Source organism: Salarias fasciatus, chromosome 12 (genome assembly GCF_902148845.1).
Source record: "Salarias fasciatus chromosome 12, fSalaFa1.1, whole genome shotgun sequence".
NCBI lineage: Eukaryota > Metazoa > Chordata > Actinopteri > Blenniiformes > Blenniidae > Salarias > Salarias fasciatus.
Window position 1 is genome coordinate 8,912,675 of NC_043756.1, and position 21,260 is coordinate 8,933,934.

Consider the following 21,260-nt stretch of genomic DNA (forward strand, 5'->3'; position numbering starts at 1 on the left):
ATGAAACAGTGACACCTGCAGGAAAAAATGGCAAAAAATGAAGTGTCCATGCATGTTGCTTATCATCTGTGCAACACATAATTCATACATTAACCCCGGTGATCCGAAAATTAACACAAAGTATTCACCACACACCACTAGCTACAAACCTTTTTTTTTAATACTTGGAAGATGTTTCTGTATGAGCGTTGGACATTGATAAAGTATGTTATCTGAGCAAAAAGACTTTGTTGACATTTCTGAGAGATAAAACACAAACTGCTGCCGTGTCACTGGTTAAAATCTTTCATTTTTCAGAATAATTTCTGTTTTTTTCTTTCAGTTTTTGAAGAATTCAAAATCATTTAAGTTGCTGAAAACACAAAATGATCATGATATTTAAAAATTAATACACATATTTGAAACGTTGTAAGTGTAGTCCATATTATTATTATTAATAGTAAAAGCAGTAGTAGCAGTTCTTTTCATGTTTATTCATGAATTTGTTCAGAATGTTATAATGTTGGATTTTTCCATTTGTCAGCACAGATTTGTGCTTTTTTATTTGCAGTTTTTGTTCCAGTGTTCCCATTTTAATTAAAACACTGCGATGCAGTGTAGTAGTGTTGTCATGTAATGAGAATAGAAGTGACTGACAAACCTGTCACCTGTCCAATACTAATTACTTTTTTTTTAACTGCTAATATAACACAAAGGCAGACAGACAAAACTAGACGCCTACTAATGGTCCTCTTTTCATTTTCAGTTTCAAATGTTACAGAATCGTAATAATAGATGTTTGTTGACAGAATCCAACAGGTTGAGGGGGGAGTGATCCAGCAGCACCTCCAGGAAGTGGATGTTTGTTTTGACCAATCAGATGAGGAGGAGTTCAGCAGCAGCAGCAGCAGCAGGATCGGGATTCAGGGAGGGAGAGAGGACCAGCAGAGGACCAGGAGAGCAGGACGCCGCTAGCTCCGTCATTAAGTCACTCAGCCTGCTCAGAGCCTGCCGTTCGCACACATTTCCTCCGGTCGAGCGCCCCGTGAGGCTCGGACCCCACCGTGTGTATCCCCCCCGGTGGAGATGAGTGATAAGCTGCATTGGACTCCTCGGACCCGCCCGGCTGCCGGTCCGTCGGCTGACAGCTGTCACCTAGCTGCTTAGCGGGCTAGTTAGCCGGCTAGGCGTGAGACCAGCTAACCGGGGTTTCCCTTCGACCTCGCAGCCCGGCCACTGTTGTCTGAGAGTGGAAAGCGCCTGTTTATCTCAAGGTTTGACTCCGCCCGGTGTTGAAGTCATGAGCCGGCCTGGGAGCGCCGCTCAGCTCCGGGATATTTGAAGCTATTTGAGTTAGCGCTTAGCTCCGGGCTAACTAACTCATTCAATTACTGGAAAAGCTCCGTGTTGCTAACAGCGGCTCATCTCAGTCAAGCAGGGGCTGTTTTAATTTAATCCGAGCATTTGCTGCGACGCCGAGACGCGTCGGGACCCGGCCGTACTTTGGATAACATCTGGGGGAAATGAAGAAATTCTTTGATTCTCGACGGGACTATGCGGGCTCCGGGCCTGGTTCCGGAGCCGGCGGAGGAGGCGCCGGTTCGGGCGGCGGTGGCAGCTTCATCGGGCGGGTGTTCACCATCGGGAGATATCAAGTGACCGTCGAAGAAATCGTGGCAGAAGGTGAGCTTACGTGTCCTTCCACACACATGTCACCCAGACACACACGGCGCTGGATAATCAAGTAACCCGAGTTCAATAAGTGGACCTTGTATTTGTTTTTGGCTCATCTAGACTTACCAACATAATTACAGGCTCTCACCTTTCTTACGTGTTCGTGAGCGATCATACCTGTTATTGGCAGAAGGATTTAACATTTACAGTAACCTAGGTACTCTTTTAATGCGACTTCACTCGGCTAGAAGCCATTTCTTTTGTGCTCTGAGCTGATCTCCTGTGCAGTGATAACTGTAATGGGAAAAGTGATCCCAGGCAGAAAATTGAAACTTGGAGGAGGGTGTGTTACCCAGGTGTCTTCTCTCTGCTTTTAATTCATAAGTTACCTGAAGGCTGGGAGGTGCAACTGGATTTTCTACTGTGCTCTAAAAGTTATGCTGAGTCATATGTTCTGGTGTGTGCAGAGGGTGGGACGCGTTTCAGATGTAGATTTCAGACATGTGCATGAAGAAACTGCGCTGGTTGGTTGTCTTCTGGTTAAAAGGTGAGACTTCCTAGAACCCTGCAACGTCTGCAAAGTCTTGAAACAAGCTTGCATTTTGGTTTCCTGCAAGATTAAGATCAAAGAGTGGGGGGAAAAAAAATACCTGAAACTGGTCATAACTTGCTAGGTAGTCCTCATAAGAACTCACTTAAGCAAGCTTCATTGAAGACGTAACATGTTTCTTGTGGTCATTTGTCTCTGCAACGAGTCTGCCATGTTCTGTTAGCTAAGAGGGCCTCTTCCTAAATAATTGATGAGAAAAAACTGATTAATTCATCAGTACTATAGATGGGCGCACCATCTGTTTGGCTACATTCAGGTTTGATCAATAAGATACATGTCTAACTTCACCTGTGTTGAGGTTCAATAGAACCTCGATTTTTAATGTGCATGCAGTAAACCTTTACAATGCAAGTCCTGTCAATGCCAGTATATATCTTTATTTAGATGCATTTTTTGATACACTGTCCTGGTTTTTGTAGTTTAAAGGAAACACTATTTTTAATGTTTTTTCCAGCATTAGGATCAAATGTTTGTGATTTGCTTCGAACCAGTTGTCCGAAGACACAGCTCTCTGTCTTTACTATCAACAGTATCCGTTTACTTGTGTCAATATAGAGTTACTGCTGGTAACACGAGCGTCTTACATAGTTGTTAATAATAGTCAAAATAATATGTATATATTTTAGGACACTACAACCTGTCCCGTCAAGACGGGTGGTCTTTGCTAATTTAGTCTGAGTGAGATGCTCAGTGCTGTGCTGGCATTGCAGTGTTCGTGTTTGTAAACAGCATAGTAGTTGTGGAGGCATGTGCTGTGCATTAGCCCTGACCTGACTTCATTATGTAATTCCCATTTCACTGATGGCAAATTAGGACAGAAGCATCAAGAGCTGCTCTTTGTGCTTTTCATAGCAGTGCCTAAAGGTGCTTTTTTTTGTCCATTTACTTGAGCATGTATACATAAAGGAAAGTGGTATAATCCCTGATGCTCGCTTACGTCAGTGTGCTCAGGCTATTTGTAGCCGTACTTACAGTTGTTCGGTCACACCGTCGACTGAGATCGTAGACCACTGCTGAATGTCTCTTAAGAAGGCAGCTAATCCTTCTAATTTCTTAGAGGCATCTCAGATTAGATGGAGCAAGACAGCAGTGGCTCAGCTGCCTTTGCTCTGGAGACTCTGTGCTCCTCATTCTGTTACAACGCTTCAGTTAATTCTTTGTTAGAAAATGATATTATAAGCATGACATTTTTACATGACATGATAAGATTAAGCACTCTGACTTGTGTCCTTGTAATTGCCTTTTTTGAGAATTTTGCACCTCACCGTGAAATTTCCAGTTATAGCATTTGTGGTGTCAGCACACCTCCACCTCCCCGGTCCCATGCAGAGCAGGACAGTGTATCAGCATAAACAACTCGAACAACTTCAAAACATACCGCTGTTGCTTGATACTTGAATAGCTTCTTCAGCATTGCAGTGCAGTGATTTATCCCCAGGCAGTCCTAATCAAACGTCAAGCAGCCTGGTCACGTGGAGCTGTCCTTGGCTTAGTGATGCCAGCTGCATGAGTCAGACCTGCGTGTGGCATTAGCACAAACTGCAAGAAAAATCCTGTGTAGAGGAGTGGCAGTAATCACAAAATTGAGACTTGTGGCAGGGAATTAAACTTATTGAATCCAACCTGCGGTAAGCATGAATCAATGACTCCGTCCTGGCAGCTGACAGTCACTGTGCAGTAGAATCAAAAGGGGTTATTTTATTTGAGGAGCTGGAGTGTGTACATCACAGTGCGTCCATGAGGGTGGGTCTGTGAGAATGTGGAGACTTTTGCTCCCATAGGCGTGAAGAGAAACACTGGTCGGATTTAACTTTGGAAAGAAACTTGCTAAGACGGCTCAGTTGAGGTATATTTTGCTGGTGTCTTCATTCAGCTGCGTGATTGTCGCTGCCTTCTGTTGCCATGGATGTGCAACGTACAGCGTGTGGTTTTTCTTTTGTGTCAGCATGTCACAGACCGAAGGTGGGATGATGAATTTTTCTCACTTCCCGTATCCTGTGTCAGTTTTGCCTCCTTTTGCATCGTTTTCTACAGCACGACTGCTGACGCACACAGTCGTGTTTCGAGCTCTTCTTTCCAGTGACTCATTACATATGCCATTCACATGATCCGACCTTTCCACACCTCTTCATCTACCATGATAACATGGAAAAAAATAAACTCAAGTGAAGCCAATTTAATTTTCTGTCCTCAGCTACCAAAATTAAGAGATGTTTGATGTGTCAAGACCAGGAGCTTTGGTTTAAAGATCTTTTTTAAAGAAATAAATCTTGTTGTTGTAAAAATAACTTTCATTTCTTGATTTAAACGTATGGAAAACTAATGAATATTTTGCATTTAGCATTAAAAATTAATCCTATGATAGATTATATATTACAGTAATGTTTAAAAAGTCCAAACATGCACATTTTTTGTGACAGAATGACCTTGTTGGTAATTCTCTTTGTCCATTTTTATCGCAGGAGGATTTGCCATAGTTTTTCTGGTGCGCACACATCAAGGCGTACGCTGTGCCCTAAAACGAATGTATGTCAACAATGAACATGATCTGCAGATCTGCAAACTGGAGATACAGATTATGGTGAGTAGGGATATTCCTCAGTAGCTAACTGCTTTTTGAAACAAGCTAAACTTTGTTTTTGACATTTAATCCTGACAGTTTTGATTGTGTTTGTGGAATTAATGGTGCAGAGAAAGTGTTGTGTGTCATGAGTGTGCTTCGCTAAGAAAACAGAATTTACATGCAGTACTGGATTTTAGTTTGGGGGAATCTTGAAGTCTCTCAAACACTCAATATTATCTTAAAATCCTGTTTGATTCAGCTACATTGCCAAGAACTGAGGCAAGCTTCAAAGCTGAGGACTCAGGACTTCTAAATGTTGCAGTCCTCCCCGTCTTGTTTGTCCATATCCCGACTGGCATCTTAAACTGACCAGTTCCTGCAACCACACCCTGAGCGGATGGTTATCATCACTGCTTTCAGACTTTAGTAGCTAAAAACACACTGAATATCCTGAAAAGTTACAAACATGTATATATTTTATTGCCTAATGTCCTGCATACTGTGAAAATCATCTTTGCCGTCTTGCATTGTTGTGTTCTCTGTTTACATAGAGGGACCTGGTGGGCAACAAAAACATTGTTGGCTTCCTGGACTCCAGCATAGCAGCAGTTGGATCTGGCGATGTGTGGGAAGTCCTAATCTTAATGGACTTCTGTCGAGGTAAATGAGCCCACCACCCCCACCCCCCTTCCATGCCTCTCTGTCCCGACTGGTTTCAAAGCTGCATTATACTCGGCTGCTTGCAGCATCCTGGTTTTTTTTTTTCCAGAAGACGAATAGATGACGAATAGCTGTCGGAGTCAATGGAGGTTCTGTTTCAGTCGATCGATAATAACTCGGTGATGGTATTTATAGAGTGATCAAATATTAATATCCCTGTATAGTTGTACAAACTCTCTTTAGAAATGACACAACAATAGAGAAGGAGAAGTTTTTATTTATATGGTTTTAAAGAAGCACAATTGATTAAATAACCTTGCTGAAGGAGTTTTTTTTTTAGAGCGTCGTGACTTACAGCCGCCATGTCTTGTCCTCCAGTTGTTCAGTGCAGACTGAGAGCGACCCACACTGGGTGGCGAGGGTCATGAAGCACATCTTGAACAGCTCACTAGTTCCCCCGAGGTGTAATTTTAGACCTTTACCTAATCCCTCTCTTCAATACATTTTATTCTGTCAATTAGCACTGCCAGCAGATATCTCTTAAACACAAACAACAACAATAATAAATACTAATGCAGTCTGAACTGCTTCATAGAACTGAATGTCGTGGTTAGCAGTGCCGCCGGGGTACAGCACGTGCTTATTTGTCATTCTCCAACTCCTCATTAACTTGTAAATGACCTGCGACTTTCCTGTAGGTGGGCAGGTTGTGAACCTGATGAACCAGCGGTTGCAGACGGGCTTCACTGAAGCGGAGGTGCTGCAGATCTTTTGCGATACGTGTGAGGCCGTCGCTCGTCTCCACCAGTGCAAGACTCCGATCATTCACCGAGACCTCAAGGCAAGCCCGATTCTTTACCTGAAACCAACCAGTTCCGCCGGATGCTTAGGACTAGATAATTAATATTAGTTATCCGGAAACAAGCAGTCATTATTTCTGGCACTCTGCTGTCAGTTCTGATGAGGTTCATTTTGTCGTCGTCATGTAGGTGGAAAATATCCTTCTGCACGACCGAGGACACTACGTACTCTGTGACTTTGGAAGCGCCACCAACTGCTTCCAGAACCCTCAGACAGAAGGGGTGCCCATTGTGGAGGAGGAGATCAAAAAGTATGCTGTTTTTGTTCTTTTTGCTGGTGTTTCAGAACACTCTGCATCAGTTCTCGTTTCTCCAAGAAGATTTCAGACACTCAGCAGCCTCCTCTTCCCCTCAGGTACACAACACTGTCATACCGCGCTCCAGAGATGGTGAATCTCTACGGTGGAAAGGTTATCACAACAAAGGCAGACATTTGGGTAAGATTAACCTTTCAGTAATTAATTAATAAATAATTTGAGAATTAAGACAAGATTGATCTGCTGTCATGATGACAAGAGCATTGATAAGTGTTGACATTCGTAACGTCTATCGATTCTGTTGTCTGTATAGGCCATGGGTTGTTTACTCTACAAGCTGTGCTTCTTCACGCTTCCCTTTGGCGAGAGCCAAGTGGCCATTTGCGATGGCAGTTTCACAATCCCAGACAATTCCCGCTACTCCCAGGAAATGCACTGTCTTATTAGTGAGTAATCCTTCTCCTTCGTTTTTGCTGACTGGGTTCCTTCGTGCATGTATGGTTATTTTTCAGTGCAGATGTGCATGTCCATAACTTTTCAATGTTATGATTGTCAACATCTTAGGATACATGCTGGAACCGGATCCAGATAAGAGACCAGACATCTACCAAGTATCCTACTTTGCTTTTAAACTGGCTCGACGAGAATGCCCGATCCCTAATGTACACGTAAGTCAGCAAGCAGGATCGCAGGCTAATGTTTCACTTTTTTTTTTTTTACATACTTTGAATAAGTAATTTCATTTGCCTTTGTGCTTTCCAAATTGTAATCTCAAACATGATATTAGAGAGTTATTATGCTTTTAGCATAAGTATTTTTAAACAGGAAAGGGATTCATTCACAGAAAGCACAAACTATTTTTTTCATGTTTTTACCACTGTGCTTTTGGTATTGCGTTGAAGGATTCAGTTTCTTTTATAAACTGAGATCGTATCGTTTCAGAACTTGCCCATTCCTGCAAAACTTCCTGAGCCTATCAGAGCCAGTGAAGCAGTGGCCAAAAAGAGTCAAACCAAAGCCAGGTGAATGGAGAAAACCGCACATTTCAATGTGCCATTACAGTAAGAAACTTCAGCAGTACTCTGAAGTTCTCGCCTTTCTTCCCATCAGGCTCACGGACCCCGTTCCGACCACGGAAACCTCAATAGCGCCTCGTCAGCGACCCAAAGCCGGCCAGGCTCAGCCCCAGCCCATATCGGGCATTCTTCCTATCCAGCCGGCTCTCACGCCACGCAAGAGGCCCAGTGCGACGACTGGAGCACCCCAAGCTATAGGTGCAATTTTATAGCTTTGATTATTAACAATCACATTGTTACACTTTATGAGTGCATACTTTATATTATGTGTGCATCACAACTGGATCGTGCAAGAAACTCTTTGAAAACAGTCAGAGAATATTCCACACAATAACACAACTGCTTTCTTCTCACTCTCCTCCCCTTCAGGTGTTGCAGCTGCAGTGCAGCCGGCCCAGCAGGCTCCTGCTGCACAGGCGGCCAGCATGCAGCCGCAGGCTACACCTCAGCATCAGCAGCTCCTGGTGAAGCACCAGCAGCAGCAGCAGCAGCAGCAGCAAACCTCGGCTTTCCTCAGCCCTCAAAGCAACCAGCAGGTAGGAATGCAGAGTTAAAGTATTGCTGAGCTACATTGTGTGCTGCCAGATTTCCAACCCAAGGAAGGACAATCGGTTTGTTATTGGGTCCATCCGGCTCATCCTGATTCATTCAGTAACTGTGCTGCCAGCAGCAGTCGTAAACAGACAGATGCATTGTGGGCTCTTTCATTTGTTGGTTTGTCCTATGTGATGTGCTTTTGGTAGTTATTTTGTCCAAGTTGGACTGTTCAAGCTCAGCTGACTGAGAACACCCTTGGCTTGGCTGTGTGGTATTCCTGTGTAGCACCAACTGGTACAGAACCTGCAGCAGCAGCAGCATCAACACACAGCCTCTCAAGCCTCTGCTGCCCTGCAGTCCAAAGTTAAACCTCTGCAACACCACCAGCAGCAGCCGCAGCTGCATGTATCTCCCGAAACAGCAGCTCTCCATCTCACCCCCATCCCAGAGTCGGCCGTCATCGGTCCCGCAGCTGAGACAGAGGTTGTGGTAACACCCGACTCCTGCTGCTACGCCGTCTGCTGCTCTTTGGGTTTGGGCTGAGTAGTAGCTCATCTCTATCAAATCAGATTCAGAAATGTACTCTTCTCTTCCCTCTTGGACAGTCGGAAATCATGAATGTCTCGGAAATCACATCAAGAGACATTTCCTGTGTCGTTCATCCTTGTTTGTCCCTGTTTTCAGTGTATTTTCAGTTATCTCATCACTAAAACCTTGGGATTGGCTTCCTTTGTTCTCTCTTCTTTAACTGCTTTTTGTGATTTTATAGAGTTTTCGCTTTAAAAAAATCTATAATCTTCTCTGTCATTGTCATTTTTCAGTTTTTTTTTTTTTTTTTACTAACTCAGAACATGTTTGATTTGCACCTAGCATTTTTTTCCCCTCAATCCTGCATTTAGTGTTTTTCTTCTTCCATCCTCTTTGTTGCAGAGCGCCCGAGGGATTCACAAAGTCGGCTCCTTGACGCCCCCTTCATCACCAAAGACGGCCCCGAAGAGTGGCCACAGGCGCATCCTGAGCGACGTCACCCACAGCGCAATCTTCGGGGTCCCGGTCAGCAAGTCCACCCAGCTCCTGCACGCGGCGGCAGCTGAAGCCGGACTCAACAAGTCCAAGTGAGCAGAATGAAGTCCCTTCAGTAATCTGAGAATGAACTGTCCTTTCATGGCTCGGAGTGAAGCTGGAAGCCCAATAGGCAGTCCATTCATATGACAGAACCCAGAAGGAAGACAAATGACCCTTTTACCTCCCAAAGCATCCAGTCTTGAAAGAATCGCTCAGTTCGAGTCTTTAAATAGCTCTTTTCACTCATTCCTATTTGCATACATCAGGAAGCCAGACCGTACTACCAACACCTCTGATTTATCTTCAAAGTGTGCTCTAACAGCCGTTTCTGTTTCTGTATCTTTGCCCTGCAGATCGGCCAGCACGACTCCCTCCGGCTCGCCGTGTTCGTCGCAGCAGAGCGTGTATCATGGCGGCGATGTCGACGGCCTCTCGGCGCCGGTGGCAGCCAAACCTCAGTCCAGCTGGAACCCTTTCGGTGACGATAACTTCTCCAAACTGACAGCGGAGGAGCTCCTCAACAAAGACTTTGCAAAGTTAGCCGAGAGTAAGTTGAGCCTGTTCATTAATAACTCACACTTGCCGAATGGTTATTTAATCTTTTTCTCTCTTTTTTTTTTTTTTTTTTTAATATTTGCACAGCTGCTGCAGCGGGAGAGAGGGTCACAGGCTCCAGCGAAAACCTCATTCCAGGACTCAGTTCTTTTCCAGGTAAGGCTTCTGTTTTATTTTTGTCTCTTTGATTCTTTGATTCAGGTACCATATAATATGGAGAGTTATATAGTATATCAGCAACGAGTGAGCTCTTCTGTCAGTGTCTGTGTCTGAGATACCTCTCTTTAGAGACAGCTGCATTTGATTTACCTCCGTGTTTGGTTGCTGTTTTTCCAAATTTCAGCGATGTATTGTCTTTCATTCCGTTCATGCTTCACATTCCTCCATTTGTTCTCTTCCATTTTTATTCACTGTGTGATATTAAGCTGAAAGGTCTGCAGCCATCTCAAGTGCGGGTTCAGCTCTGTTGACTGTCCCAGAGCCTTTTAATTCTCTCTCGCTCTCTGACACCACAGGTAATTTTCAAGTCACATCACGTTGCAGAACAAGCTCTGATTGCTCTGATTTAATTTCCCCGTGCCTGAGTATCGCCGAATTCTGAGAATTTATGACTCACTTTCTTGTATTTGCCCAGGTAGTTTCCCGGATATCTCACTAACCAGAGGTTAGTTTACGGGGGTCAGTCCAGTGATTCGGCTTTGCCCACAGCCCTATCTTGTTGACATAGCATGCATCCTCACAGTGGCTTCTTGTCAGCGGCCTTGAATAGACACTGTGGCTACAACTGGATCGCATCTCATTTGCAGATCTGTGCTTTCGCAGTTGCCTGGTAACGCAGGGGACAAATTCTCCTTTGTTAATTGGATTTCCTTAACGCTGGAGCAGCCTGCTTACCGCTGCTGCTGAGAACAACAGAATGTTTAGCACGCAGTATTGTTAGACGGATGACCCAGCCCTTTATGCATTCCTCAGTGCGGCCTTTAGCTCTTTTTGAAGAAACTGTGCAGCAGCCTTTGTGCAGTTGCTGCTCAAGGTCTGAACTGAGAGGATAAAAGCGTTGATGCCATTACATAATGAAGGCGTGGTTAATCTTCTCAATCCAACCTAAGCTGTCTCTTTGACTCTCTCTGTGTTGCTCGCTCAAATAGGATGCACACAAGCACACACTGTTTAACCTTTACTGAAGGAGATTCCCATCCGAGTGGCCTTTTTGGAGAGGGATTTTCAGGTCGGAGTAAAGTGAGACGGAATGCTCCTCACACTATCCTTAATCTGCTGCTTTCGTGACGAATGAGGAGATATTGTTTTGGCTGTGATGCTTTTCATTCATGTTGGCCTCTTTTCTATAGTGCAGGGAGCAAAAGGTCACATCTGCTGTGCCATTTTCTGAGCCAACACATTCCTTGTCTCAGACCCTCCAACTTCCACCCCTTTATTACCCCATGTAGCAGTTTTTCTGTAAGTATGAGGTGCAGTGAAAAGTCAGCGGTTGTGAGCATGGAGTGCATTACATTTCCATAATTTCTTAAACAATAACAATTACCCGTGCATTGTCTAATAAAAAAACTAACGATGACAAAATTAACTTAAACCCTTTTTTTCTCTACAGGTTTAAAAATGCACTGAGCAGATTTGTACACTGACAACTTTGAGTCTGACTAAACTCTTTAACTTTGTCAAATGATGAAACACGTTTGTATGCAGTATTTTATGAACTCCATCTCAGTTTATTTCAGTCACTGAATTTAAAATGGGCCAAATGATATTGTGCAGAATTAATGATACAAACTTGTTGCAGGAAATTTCCTCAGTTTCTGTGAACTTGATGCACACCACCCGCAATCTTACAAAACAACTCAACAGGACTTGTTACAGGCTTGGATGTTGGCATTAGATGAAAATAACACAAAGAGATTAATACCATTCCTCTTTGCAACATAAAAGCAGCTATCTGAATTATGGCTTTGGTCTTCAGTTTGTTCCACCTGGTCTTCATGAGCTTTATTTTAACCGCAGAGAGACATCCAGTGAAAACGGCGCAAACAGCCTGGGCTTTAATTTGACTTTTTTTTGGTCTTCAGCATGAAGACAGCCTCTTTGGATCCTTTATGCTGTTATTTCCATGTCTGTGATTGTTAGTCTACAATGAGACTGGTGCTGTTTGAAGTCTGCCAGCTGATCTTTCTTCCATCAGCCTTCGAACAATGTCTTCTCTGCTTTAATGGACGCCACAAGCCTTTGGTGTTCTGGGTTTTCAGTATTCTTTTATCGGCGTTTACTTTTTTCCTTCATCTTCTCCCGGGTTTGTGTTCTGCAGCGACTGAATAAAGCTACTAACTGAACTGAGAAGTGTGGGACAGGAAGTGAGTTCACTCTGTTTAGCGAAACATTAAAACTGTTCTGAGATCAGCCGACTTTGAAAACAATTAAAGATTCCCAGAATAAGTCAGTCAGCCCTGCAGTCTGCAGCTGTGGTTTGCTGAAGTAAATAAAACGTAATAATTTCCACTTGTACAACAGCTTGATTGGTGTTTCTTGCCGCCCTAATTTTTGCATGTGATGTTAAGTTAGGTTATTTCTGCTCATGAGGTTTTGTTTGGATGTCATTGAACAGAACTGGACTCTTCTCTACGTTTGAACCATTAACATTTGTTAATCATGTGTAGTTTCTTTCTTTGCAAATTCCTCCCTCGTCACCATCTGTCTGCTCCCCTGCTCTTTCTTTGACTCACTCGAAGAGAAACTGGTCAAGGGACTGAAGTCCCCTGAACCTTCTCTGCTGTTTCCTGACCTTTGAACCCTCTTGGGAGCTCTACCAATGGTACCAGCTGTGTTCATGTCCCCTGCCTTGCCTAAAAAATTCCTCCAGCTGCCCTGCATGTTTCTTCTTTCTGCATTTTGTCACACGTCATTAAGAGGCCAGACGAACCAGCTGCCAAAGGAACAATGAAGATTTTCTCCCATTTTTATTCTCTCGATTTTCTTACAATACTAACACTTTCTTTGTGTTGTTCTCCATGTTTGCCGTCTCTGTGTAGCAAAGGCAGAGTTGTGTGTGGATTCATTGATTCCTGGTTTGGAACCTCCCCTGACGCAGCGACACCCAGGCCAGACAGAACTCACTCCTGCCACCCTGCCAGGTTAGCATCCTGGAATACTGGATTGGAAAATATCACATAATTTACCCCGTCCCAGATTCAGCTAAAAGTCGTTTGCCCTCACACAATGCAGAGTCCAGTGTAGCTCCTTTCTTCTACGTACACAACAGGAAGTTATCCTACCAACAAAACGCCTCCTCCTCCGTCCCTCAGTCTAACGTCTTTGTGCCTTTGCTTGGTCCTGTCTCAGATTCTCTCACTGGGGAGGACTCTCTGCTGGGTGTCGGTCTGTTATCTCACACTTCTCACGGAAAGCCGTCTGTCTCTGCTCTCCCTTCCTCCTGCTCTTCTGCTCCTCCGGGCTCTGGATCCTGTCTGGAGGATCTGCATCCTAGCCCGGCCGCTTCTGGTGAGTCGCTTCTGTCTATGCAGCTTTCTGTATGTGCACCATGACAGTATGAGCCCTGGCAGATCTTTGACAGTTTTAGAAGAGAAGCCGTGGAAAATGAAAGGACTCGCAAGCTGCGGCTGCCCCGGCGCCCTCCTCTCTCTCTCTCGCCCCTCTGGTTTTGTGCTTTTCCCGCGATAACTTCTTTCCTCCTATCACTGTTCCTTTATTTCATCTTCCGCCGCCGCAGACTCTACTTTCCTCATGTCGTGCGGGGAAAAGGGCAACGACGACGAGTTTGACCCTATTCCTGTGCTTATCTCCAAAAACTCAAATCAAGGTAAGGCTGTTGGTGAGCCGAGATGCCCGTTAACACCTGCTGAAGCTCACAGAGTAGAGACTGTGCCGTCACCGTAGCTCTTCCTTTTGATCGCTGATGTGAGAAGTCTTGTATGGGTGTGCTCGTCACATTAAGGCTTTTGATCCCATCAAGCTCTCACATTAGTCATCTTTTTTTTCTTTTTTTACCTCCCCTTTTGTCTCTGAAGTTATCCAGCCGGTGCCTCTCAGTCTTGCAGACGTTTGGCTCTTTTTTAGTTGATGTTGAAAGTCTCCTCATGTTAGAATGGCTTCCCTGTATAAAATGATCCCAGCTCACTCTCTGCTTGTTTCTCTCTCTGCCCCGTCCATGCACCTCTCCGCTCTGCCATCATTTCCCCCCCTCATCCTCTCCATCTCCTCACTCTTAATTTCTCCATCCATTCATTCCCCCCCTTATAAAACGACTTATTCTTTTGCTTGTCTCTCACGATCTCCCTCGGCTCCTCCATCTCCCTCTCTCTCTCTCTCTCTCTCTTTCTCTCTGGCACGTTTCAGGTGGTCACTCGCGCAGCAACAGTGGCAGTTCAGAGTCCAGCATCCCCAACCTGGCCCGCTCCCTTCTGCTGGTGGATCAGCTCATCGACCTCTAGAGGGGGTGGGAGAGGTCGAAGGGGCAGCGTGCAATCCTAACAGAGGGCTGGGAGGAGGGTTGGGGGATAGAGATGGGCTCACAGAGGCACCTAATGTAGCACCTTATAAAGAGAGGAGCCAGCGTAGACGGGTTCAGTCCAACCCTTCTCCTGAAGCGCCTCCTTGGCCTCAACTCCATCTCTAGTTGCCTGATTAGCTGGTTTCATATATTTCTGCTGGCTGTTGGCATTCCCACGCTGGTAAAAAAGGAAAAAAAAAAAAGAATCTTTTCATTAACGCCTGAGCATATCGTCTGCTTCTGTCCCGGCTCCACCATGGTCCGCCTCATGCTTTCTTCACATTTGCATTAATATCCCTCATTGAGCGCACGCCCATGGAGATCGAGCCTCATCTTCTGCACATGCGAAACTGCTTGATCACAGCTGCATTGTGTTCACTTTCTGTTCTTGTTCAGGGTTGTGGCTGTATTTTCTTTATTTAAAAAAAAAATTAAAAAAAAAATAAATTAGCTGTGTGTGTCAGAGGTTGAAGACATCCCAGACGATATGATGCACTTTTCCAGTGAAAGCTTTGAACTAAACTAGTGACCAAACAAAAGACGCAACTGGAATGGGAGCTGTGCTGCTGCTCTGGCTGGACCCGTGTGGAGAGATTTGATTGGGGGAGAGAAAACGTGAGCTCCGGGCAGTATTTACAGAGTTCTCAAGCTGTTGTGGTTTACAGTTGTTGGAGGAGCGATAGACTGCCTTATTTTAACATTTTGGATATGATCACTTTGCACATGATCAACAAAACATCTGTTCATTTCTGAGCTGCTACCCCCGAATAGACAAGTCACTTCGGCTCACTGGCTTCAGCTTTACGTCAAGCGTGTATTGGCACCTCCTTCTGAATGTTACTTAATTGCACCAGTGAGTCTGTCCGTATTCATGGTGCCTGGAAAATGAGAAGCGATTGATTATTCCAAATCCATTTCCCAGCGTCTCCTGTCAGCATTCTGCACGGCACTGAATAAGACCATCGGTGTGAAATGGATGCATTTTGTAATACCGCCATTCTACATGTACAGCCATGAAGTTTTTGACCTGCAGCAATGCCAAAACGTAGGGCGATTTTGTCGAGTCTGCCGTGTGTCGGCCTGCTCTCGGGGTCAGAAACACTGAGCAGATCTTTAGCAGCTCGCCGCCGTCACAGAGCGGGAGGCACAGTGTCATTATCATCCAGCTCTGTTGTCATTCAGTTATGGTGTTGATTTCAGAGTTAAGACTTAAGGGGGGAAAGATTCCACATATATATACATATGTACATAAGATCAGTGTTCATTGGTTCCCTGTTTTACTTTTTGTCAGCACTGGTGAAAGTTCAGTTTTAGTTTGTGCTATTTGAAGGTGTTTCATCTCTCATGTTATGAGGAGATGTGCCTTTTACTAATAGTGCTTTAGAGTGAATGTATGAACGGAGTTCCATTATGAAATCTGTAAAAATGTTTAAGGATATATTGATTTTAAAAAAAGATATTTGTGTATGAAACTATTCAACAGTGTAAAAATATACTGTTCAAAGTGGTCCTATCTCATTTCTTCATTCCTGTCAGTCATTCAGAGATGGCGTTTTATTTTTCGATGCTGCTGTCTGTACATGAAACAAAGTTGTTATGACTTAACCGGACCGCGTTGCTCTTTTGGAGGTATTCACATGGTATTTGTAAAATCACTCTGATATGATGGGGATGAAATTGGATCTGACAGCAGAACAGAGTTAATGACGGACTTTGCCTCCTGATACCTCTGGAATACATTTCACCACCGCTCATTGTTTACCATCTTTCAATCAGATACCAAGACAAAAAGCTTGTGTAGCATCACAAGCTCCACAGCGTTAAAGAGGACCGTTATGCTCTCCTGTGTTCTGTTTTATCCATGAAGTCAGACTTGCTCATGTTAAAATGGGCCAAAATGTTAAAACACGACTTAAATGTGCAAAAGTAACTTTCCTAGAGTTATTTTCGGGCTTCATGCTGCTTTGTACACTTGATTTGCTTTTAAGGGGTTGATTTGTTTAACTGGTTCTTTATTGGCTTTGTCGCACTCCAAAGATGTAGGAAGGGCAGGACCTAAAACAGCCTGCTTCAAATGAACAACTGCCAATTTGTGATACTGGGATACCTGCAGCGCCCCCTGCTGGCTGGACAGCTGGTATGATTTAAATAAAATGTCCAAAAAGTTTGGATTTGATAGTTTGTTTGATAAGATGTAAAAGGTGTGTGAGTAGTCATGAAGGGTCAGCAGTAGTACCACAGCTCCGTCACTGCCACGATTATCTTGGGAGGTTGATATAATCAAGGATTTTGTGACGGTCACTACAGTGTAGACTCTTTTCCATACAAGATAACCATACTTTTCTTAGCTTGGAAATCATAAAAGCAACAGACAATGGAGTCTGACAAAGAAAATGAGCTGGAAGTGAGTCTAATAGGTCCTCTTTAATGCCATCACACATCAGGTTTCCATATCACCCTATTTCTGTATATACAAACACCCCCCTCTGCCATCATCTGTGTGCACATGCTTTAAGTTTCGAGCGCCATAAGTTTATCCACTTTTCATCTTGATGAGAGACTGCAGTCAGAAGTGGCATGAGTAAATCCTACCAAGCTTTTTTCGTTCTTTTTTCCCATCCCACGTTGTTCAGTTGAGTCACTCACATCATCGTAGCTGATCTATGCAATCCCTTGATACTGCTTCAGTGCTGTATCCTGTAGAGTTCTAGCCTTGGCCGTGGAGTTTTACTTGTGTCGCCGTGTCAAACTAATGTATCTACTGCGCTGGTCTGAGCTGGAATGGTGATGGACGCGAAAAACCACCACGATCACATTGAAGTGTAAATCCATGACTTGGCAGCAGATGTTTATATGTCAGTGGGATCATGATGGAGTGCACCTCTATTTTTATGAGTTAAACGACAAAGGACAGAGGCATACAGCAGAGTGACAATAAAACTCAATGTGAATCCATTTCATGTCTCTTTGAGTCACATTTTTTTCATGGCAACAAAGCAAACCGTTTTCAGATCCCTCAGTTATTACTGTTGTAGATTATTGTCTCTATAATGCAGATGTTTTATGATGAGCCTTTCCCTTGCATGCTGCATGTGCTTGTGTTATTGGACACTTAGATTTCCAGAGATCTTCCTGTTTTGGGGGCTTTCACATCACTGCTTTTTTTCCCCCTCACCACCCTCTGCTTTGTCAGTATTAGTTGCTTTTGTGATTTGCAGACCTGAAAATATGTTGAGTTTTTTGTCTTTGAATTGTGCTTCTATACTTTAGGAAACATCGATGGCCTACAGTTATTGATTTGTATTTTGAGACGAGTCGTAGTTGGTTTCGGTGCTGTTAACGGAGCAGTTCAGTTGTGTTGCTTTGATTATCTTTGTGTAGGGAGGTGGGTTTTTAAGTTTGACAAACTCAGGCAAGAAATATGCTTAAAATTAAGAAACTAGTGAGGGAGCTACACAAAAACAACAACAACAACTAAAAAAAATGGTGTTCTCCTTTAATGGCTTCAACTAACATCTCCCCAAGAGCTGCCAGTTAACAGCGGCTGTCTACACTGCTGAGGTAAGACTGACCTGTCTCTGCTCATCTGTGCCAACCCGTCTATCCCTGACTAGTTCCCCTTGTTTCCACAGACCTGCTGGTCTCCTCTAACCTCCCTCTAACTCGATCAGTCCTTTTACTAAAAAGGAAAGCTGCTCTCACTGCTTCCCTCCTCTAAAGCAATCCCCCGGTTCTGGAAGGCTGAGTTGAGGATAGTGCCGCTGTGCTCCAACTCATTTGTGGAAACAAGGTTACTGGGTGTTGTCTGATGTAACAGTAGAGCTGGTAGTCTCGTCTGTCTCGTGACCTGTTCAGAGTTGGGTTTGTCCTGTTTTTGTTGTAGCCTCGTGGTGGTTCCTCAGTGTTGGGTCGTGCTCACAGATCACTGGCCATTTTAGAGATGCAGTATGTGTCAAGTGTCAGGCTTAAGAGTGGATGGTGTGCCAGATAAACAGGCAGCTGGAGCTCAGACGGTAACTTTTTTTTTACGTTTTGAGGTTTGATGGTTCATTTCTGATATGCTCCTGTTTTTCTGCTCTTCTTTAACAGATATGCAAGGGGAGAGCAATGGCTACACTGTGCTCGAGGAGGGACAAGAAGCGGCAGTCCTCGAAGGGGAGTCCCAACAGATCGAGGGCTGTGTGCACTCCAGCGACGAAGACGAAGAGAAGGAGTCCCAGAAGGAGGAGCGGCAGGACGGAGTCGCCGCTGACGGCCCAGTAGCAGTGCTCGACTGCAGCGGCTCTCAACCTCTGCTGCAGGACTCTGAGGACGAAGACGAGAACGGACCTCAGTTAGCTCTCCTGCACCCAAGCGCCACAGCAACACAGCCTTCCGCTAACTTCAACCAAGATCCTCCAGGTTCCTATGCTCAGAATCATTCGCACGAGCCAGCCCAGGGAGCGCACACCGCCGCTGATGTTTTCTCTAAAGCCCCCTTTCGGATTTCTCAAGAAGAGAGCGCCGACGTGTTCAGCAACGCGCCGTTTCCCCGTGCAATGCCTGCAGGCCCACAGCAGCTCGACGTATTCTCCCAGGCTCCTTTCGTAAGAAGAAAGGAAGCCGCCGCAGCACAACCGAAGACCTCATACATCCAAACAGCTGGAGTTCACGCCGTAACCTCCGACCAAGGAGTGTTGGGACAAGTGGCCCAACAGCCTTTCCGCCCTCAAGCTCTGGCCAAATACTCGCGGCACTTCGAGGGGCCGGTGCCGCAGCAGCCGGTAGCAGCTCACAGAGTGGTGTCGAACGTGAGCAGGCAAGCTGCGGTGGCATCCGTCCCTGTCGGACCTCTTCACTCATGGACCTCCGAGGTGGGCTCCGTGGATCCCTTTGTCTCCGCGCCCTTCCACCTCAAGGCGCCGCAGGAAAAGCCCTGAGGGATCCTCACCGAGACGTCAAACCGCTGAATTATGCAAACTGTAACAGGCATTCTGCATGCTGTCACCAGCGCTGCAGCTGGACTGCAGACCCGCATGGATCTCATTCTTAACCAATAGTGCAAGGTCATCTGTACACTGAAACTCAAATCCATCCCACACTCCCACTCGTTTTTTTTTCCTCCCCAGTCCTTCACACATCCACATATCCAATATGGTGGTCAAGCATTTGATTGTTTTCTTGTCTACCTCAAGTTATGTTTCTGCGCTGACATGCCACACAGTGAGGGAGCTCACAGATCGTCCGTACGTCTGAACTTCACTGAGAAACTACGATCTGATGATTTCCTGTGTTCTCTTTCAAGACGGAATGAATTCAGTGAATCACAAGATCATATAATCACAAGATTTGAGTGAGAGAAACACTGTATAGTACTATCAGTCACTGCAAAACATCTCCCCCTTTGTCTAATCTGCCAAAATGATGAGCAGCCTTCCCGTTTTTCTGTTGTTGAAGAAAAGAAAACTCGGTCAACAACAGAAAAACCTTGAGTTAACACGACTTCTGCCTACAGTCATGAACTCTGAGTCGATGGTTTTTGGACCCAATCCTGTTTATTTCTCGACAGTTAATGAAACAGATGCTGGATGATGATGCAGATGTTTAAATGTTAGCATTTGATCATGTAAAACTTTTTTTTTTTCCTGTTATGAGTCTCATGGTCGGTCTGCTGTCTCATGAAAATAAAATAGCAAGTGTTTGTTCCTATGATGCTTATATAAATGTTAGGCATAGAAAATTCATTGTAGTAGGTTCGGTGTTATTGAAATGTATGATGTATGATTCCCTTTTCCTCGTATCTCCGTTCAAGATGCCGTCTCTGAAGCCTCACGCGTCAAGACTGTATTTATCACTTCTGCCTTTAGTGCCCTCCTCGAGAAACTGCTGCATTTTACATTATTTCATTAATATTGCACTGACATTCAGCACCAAATACTTGCATACAGTCATATATGACATTATTTTTGCATTCTGTATTACACGCGCAAGATTTTCTTTCAACTTGTCTAAGTCGATTTCTCATTCACAAACAGCTCACGTGAAAACTTGGACAGCAAAACAAAAAACAAAACAGTGCTTTCCAGCGGTCACACAAATATCTACAGCACTTAATGCTTTGCAGTTTCGAGTCGGTGATTGTAACAGGTGTGTGAGGTAAGATTTTAATTGTCTGAATGATGACATTCCTGTTGAATTTATTTCCTTCACCTTTTGGACTTTTTTTTTTTTTCCTTTTCCTTTTTTGTTTTTTGTTTTTATGTCTTTGTAAAATCATGAAACACTTTTTTGTTTTTGACCATGGCACTTTGAAGAAAAGGGGACCCAACCAGTTACAACCCAAAGTTTATGACATGCAAATGCCAGATTTCCTTTTGTTTTTATGGAAGTGTACAATCTTTTTTAAAAATGTATAATTCATGTTTCTCACCCATATCGGATTGCACATGGTGACTGACACCGAGTCAAGGTCCTCTAAGAATGTTTTTGTCAGTGACACAGCTGTAAAGTTTATTATGACTAGCAGTGTATAGGAAAACGTCAGAGAAACAGCTGATGACACTGTTGGATGAAAAAGCACTCGAAATCCTTGTTATGCTGCACAGCCTGCCTTTTGAAAACTATGCTGTAAGTCATAAAGAAACTATTAAATGAATGTAAATCAGATTTTGTCTTTCTTTAAATATTCATTCTCTCCATGACATTTGACAGTTATTTACCAAATAAATGTGAGTGATCTGTGATATAGTGGTCAAGTCAAGTCTACCGAACGTAAGTGAGACGGACATTTTCATATTTTTTTCATACTTTCACATCAATTATTACAACAGATAAAATGATTTGAAACAGAACAGTACAACTTGCATATGAGAGCACGGTAGTTAGGGAAGTTGCCGCCAGGGGGCGCTGCTACACTGACGGTGCGGATA

At 44.2% G+C, this 21,260-nt stretch overlaps 1 protein-coding gene across 4 annotated transcripts; it reads left to right on the forward strand.

Annotated features, from left to right (window-relative positions):
* Window positions 1-918: 918 nt before the first annotated feature.
* Window positions 919-20,995, forward strand: aak1a (AP2 associated kinase 1a). 4 transcript variants are annotated; one of them, XM_030104177.1, is made up of 19 exons: window positions 919-1,662; window positions 4,726-4,844; window positions 5,378-5,486; window positions 6,185-6,327; window positions 6,476-6,597; window positions 6,702-6,783; window positions 6,917-7,049; window positions 7,168-7,271; window positions 7,546-7,625; window positions 7,714-7,877; window positions 8,049-8,215; window positions 8,502-8,699; window positions 9,147-9,331; window positions 9,635-9,828; window positions 9,924-9,992; window positions 12,875-12,976; window positions 13,185-13,343; window positions 13,573-13,662; window positions 18,442-20,995. In XM_030104177.1, the coding sequence occupies exons 1-19, from the start codon at window positions 1,503-1,505 to the stop codon at window positions 19,269-19,271; spliced, it is 3,210 nt and encodes a 1,069-aa protein (XP_029960037.1). In that variant the 5' UTR covers window positions 919-1,502; the 3' UTR covers window positions 19,272-20,995. The 4 variants fall into 4 exon arrangements, with proteins under 4 accessions (XP_029960037.1, XP_029960038.1, XP_029960039.1 ...); XM_030104178.1 differs by lacking the exon at window positions 8,502-8,699; XM_030104179.1 differs by lacking the exons at window positions 12,875-12,976; window positions 13,185-13,343; window positions 13,573-13,662 and adding an exon at window positions 10,262-10,351.
* Window positions 20,996-21,260: the final 265 nt, after the last annotated feature.

Bases quoted from the DNA above. Each gene is read 5' to 3' on its own strand.
- aak1a (XM_030104177.1), top strand. From the start codon at position 1,503: ATGAAGAAATTCTTTGATTCTCGACGGGACTATGCGGGCTCCGGGCCT. The intron at 1,663-4,725 runs GTGAGCTTACGT...TTTTTATCGCAG, and splicing joins CGAAGAAATCGTGGCAGAAG to GAGGATTTGCCATAGTTTTT. The intron at 13,663-18,441 runs GTAAGGCTGTTG...CTTCTTTAACAG, and splicing joins CTCCAAAAACTCAAATCAAG to ATATGCAAGGGGAGAGCAAT.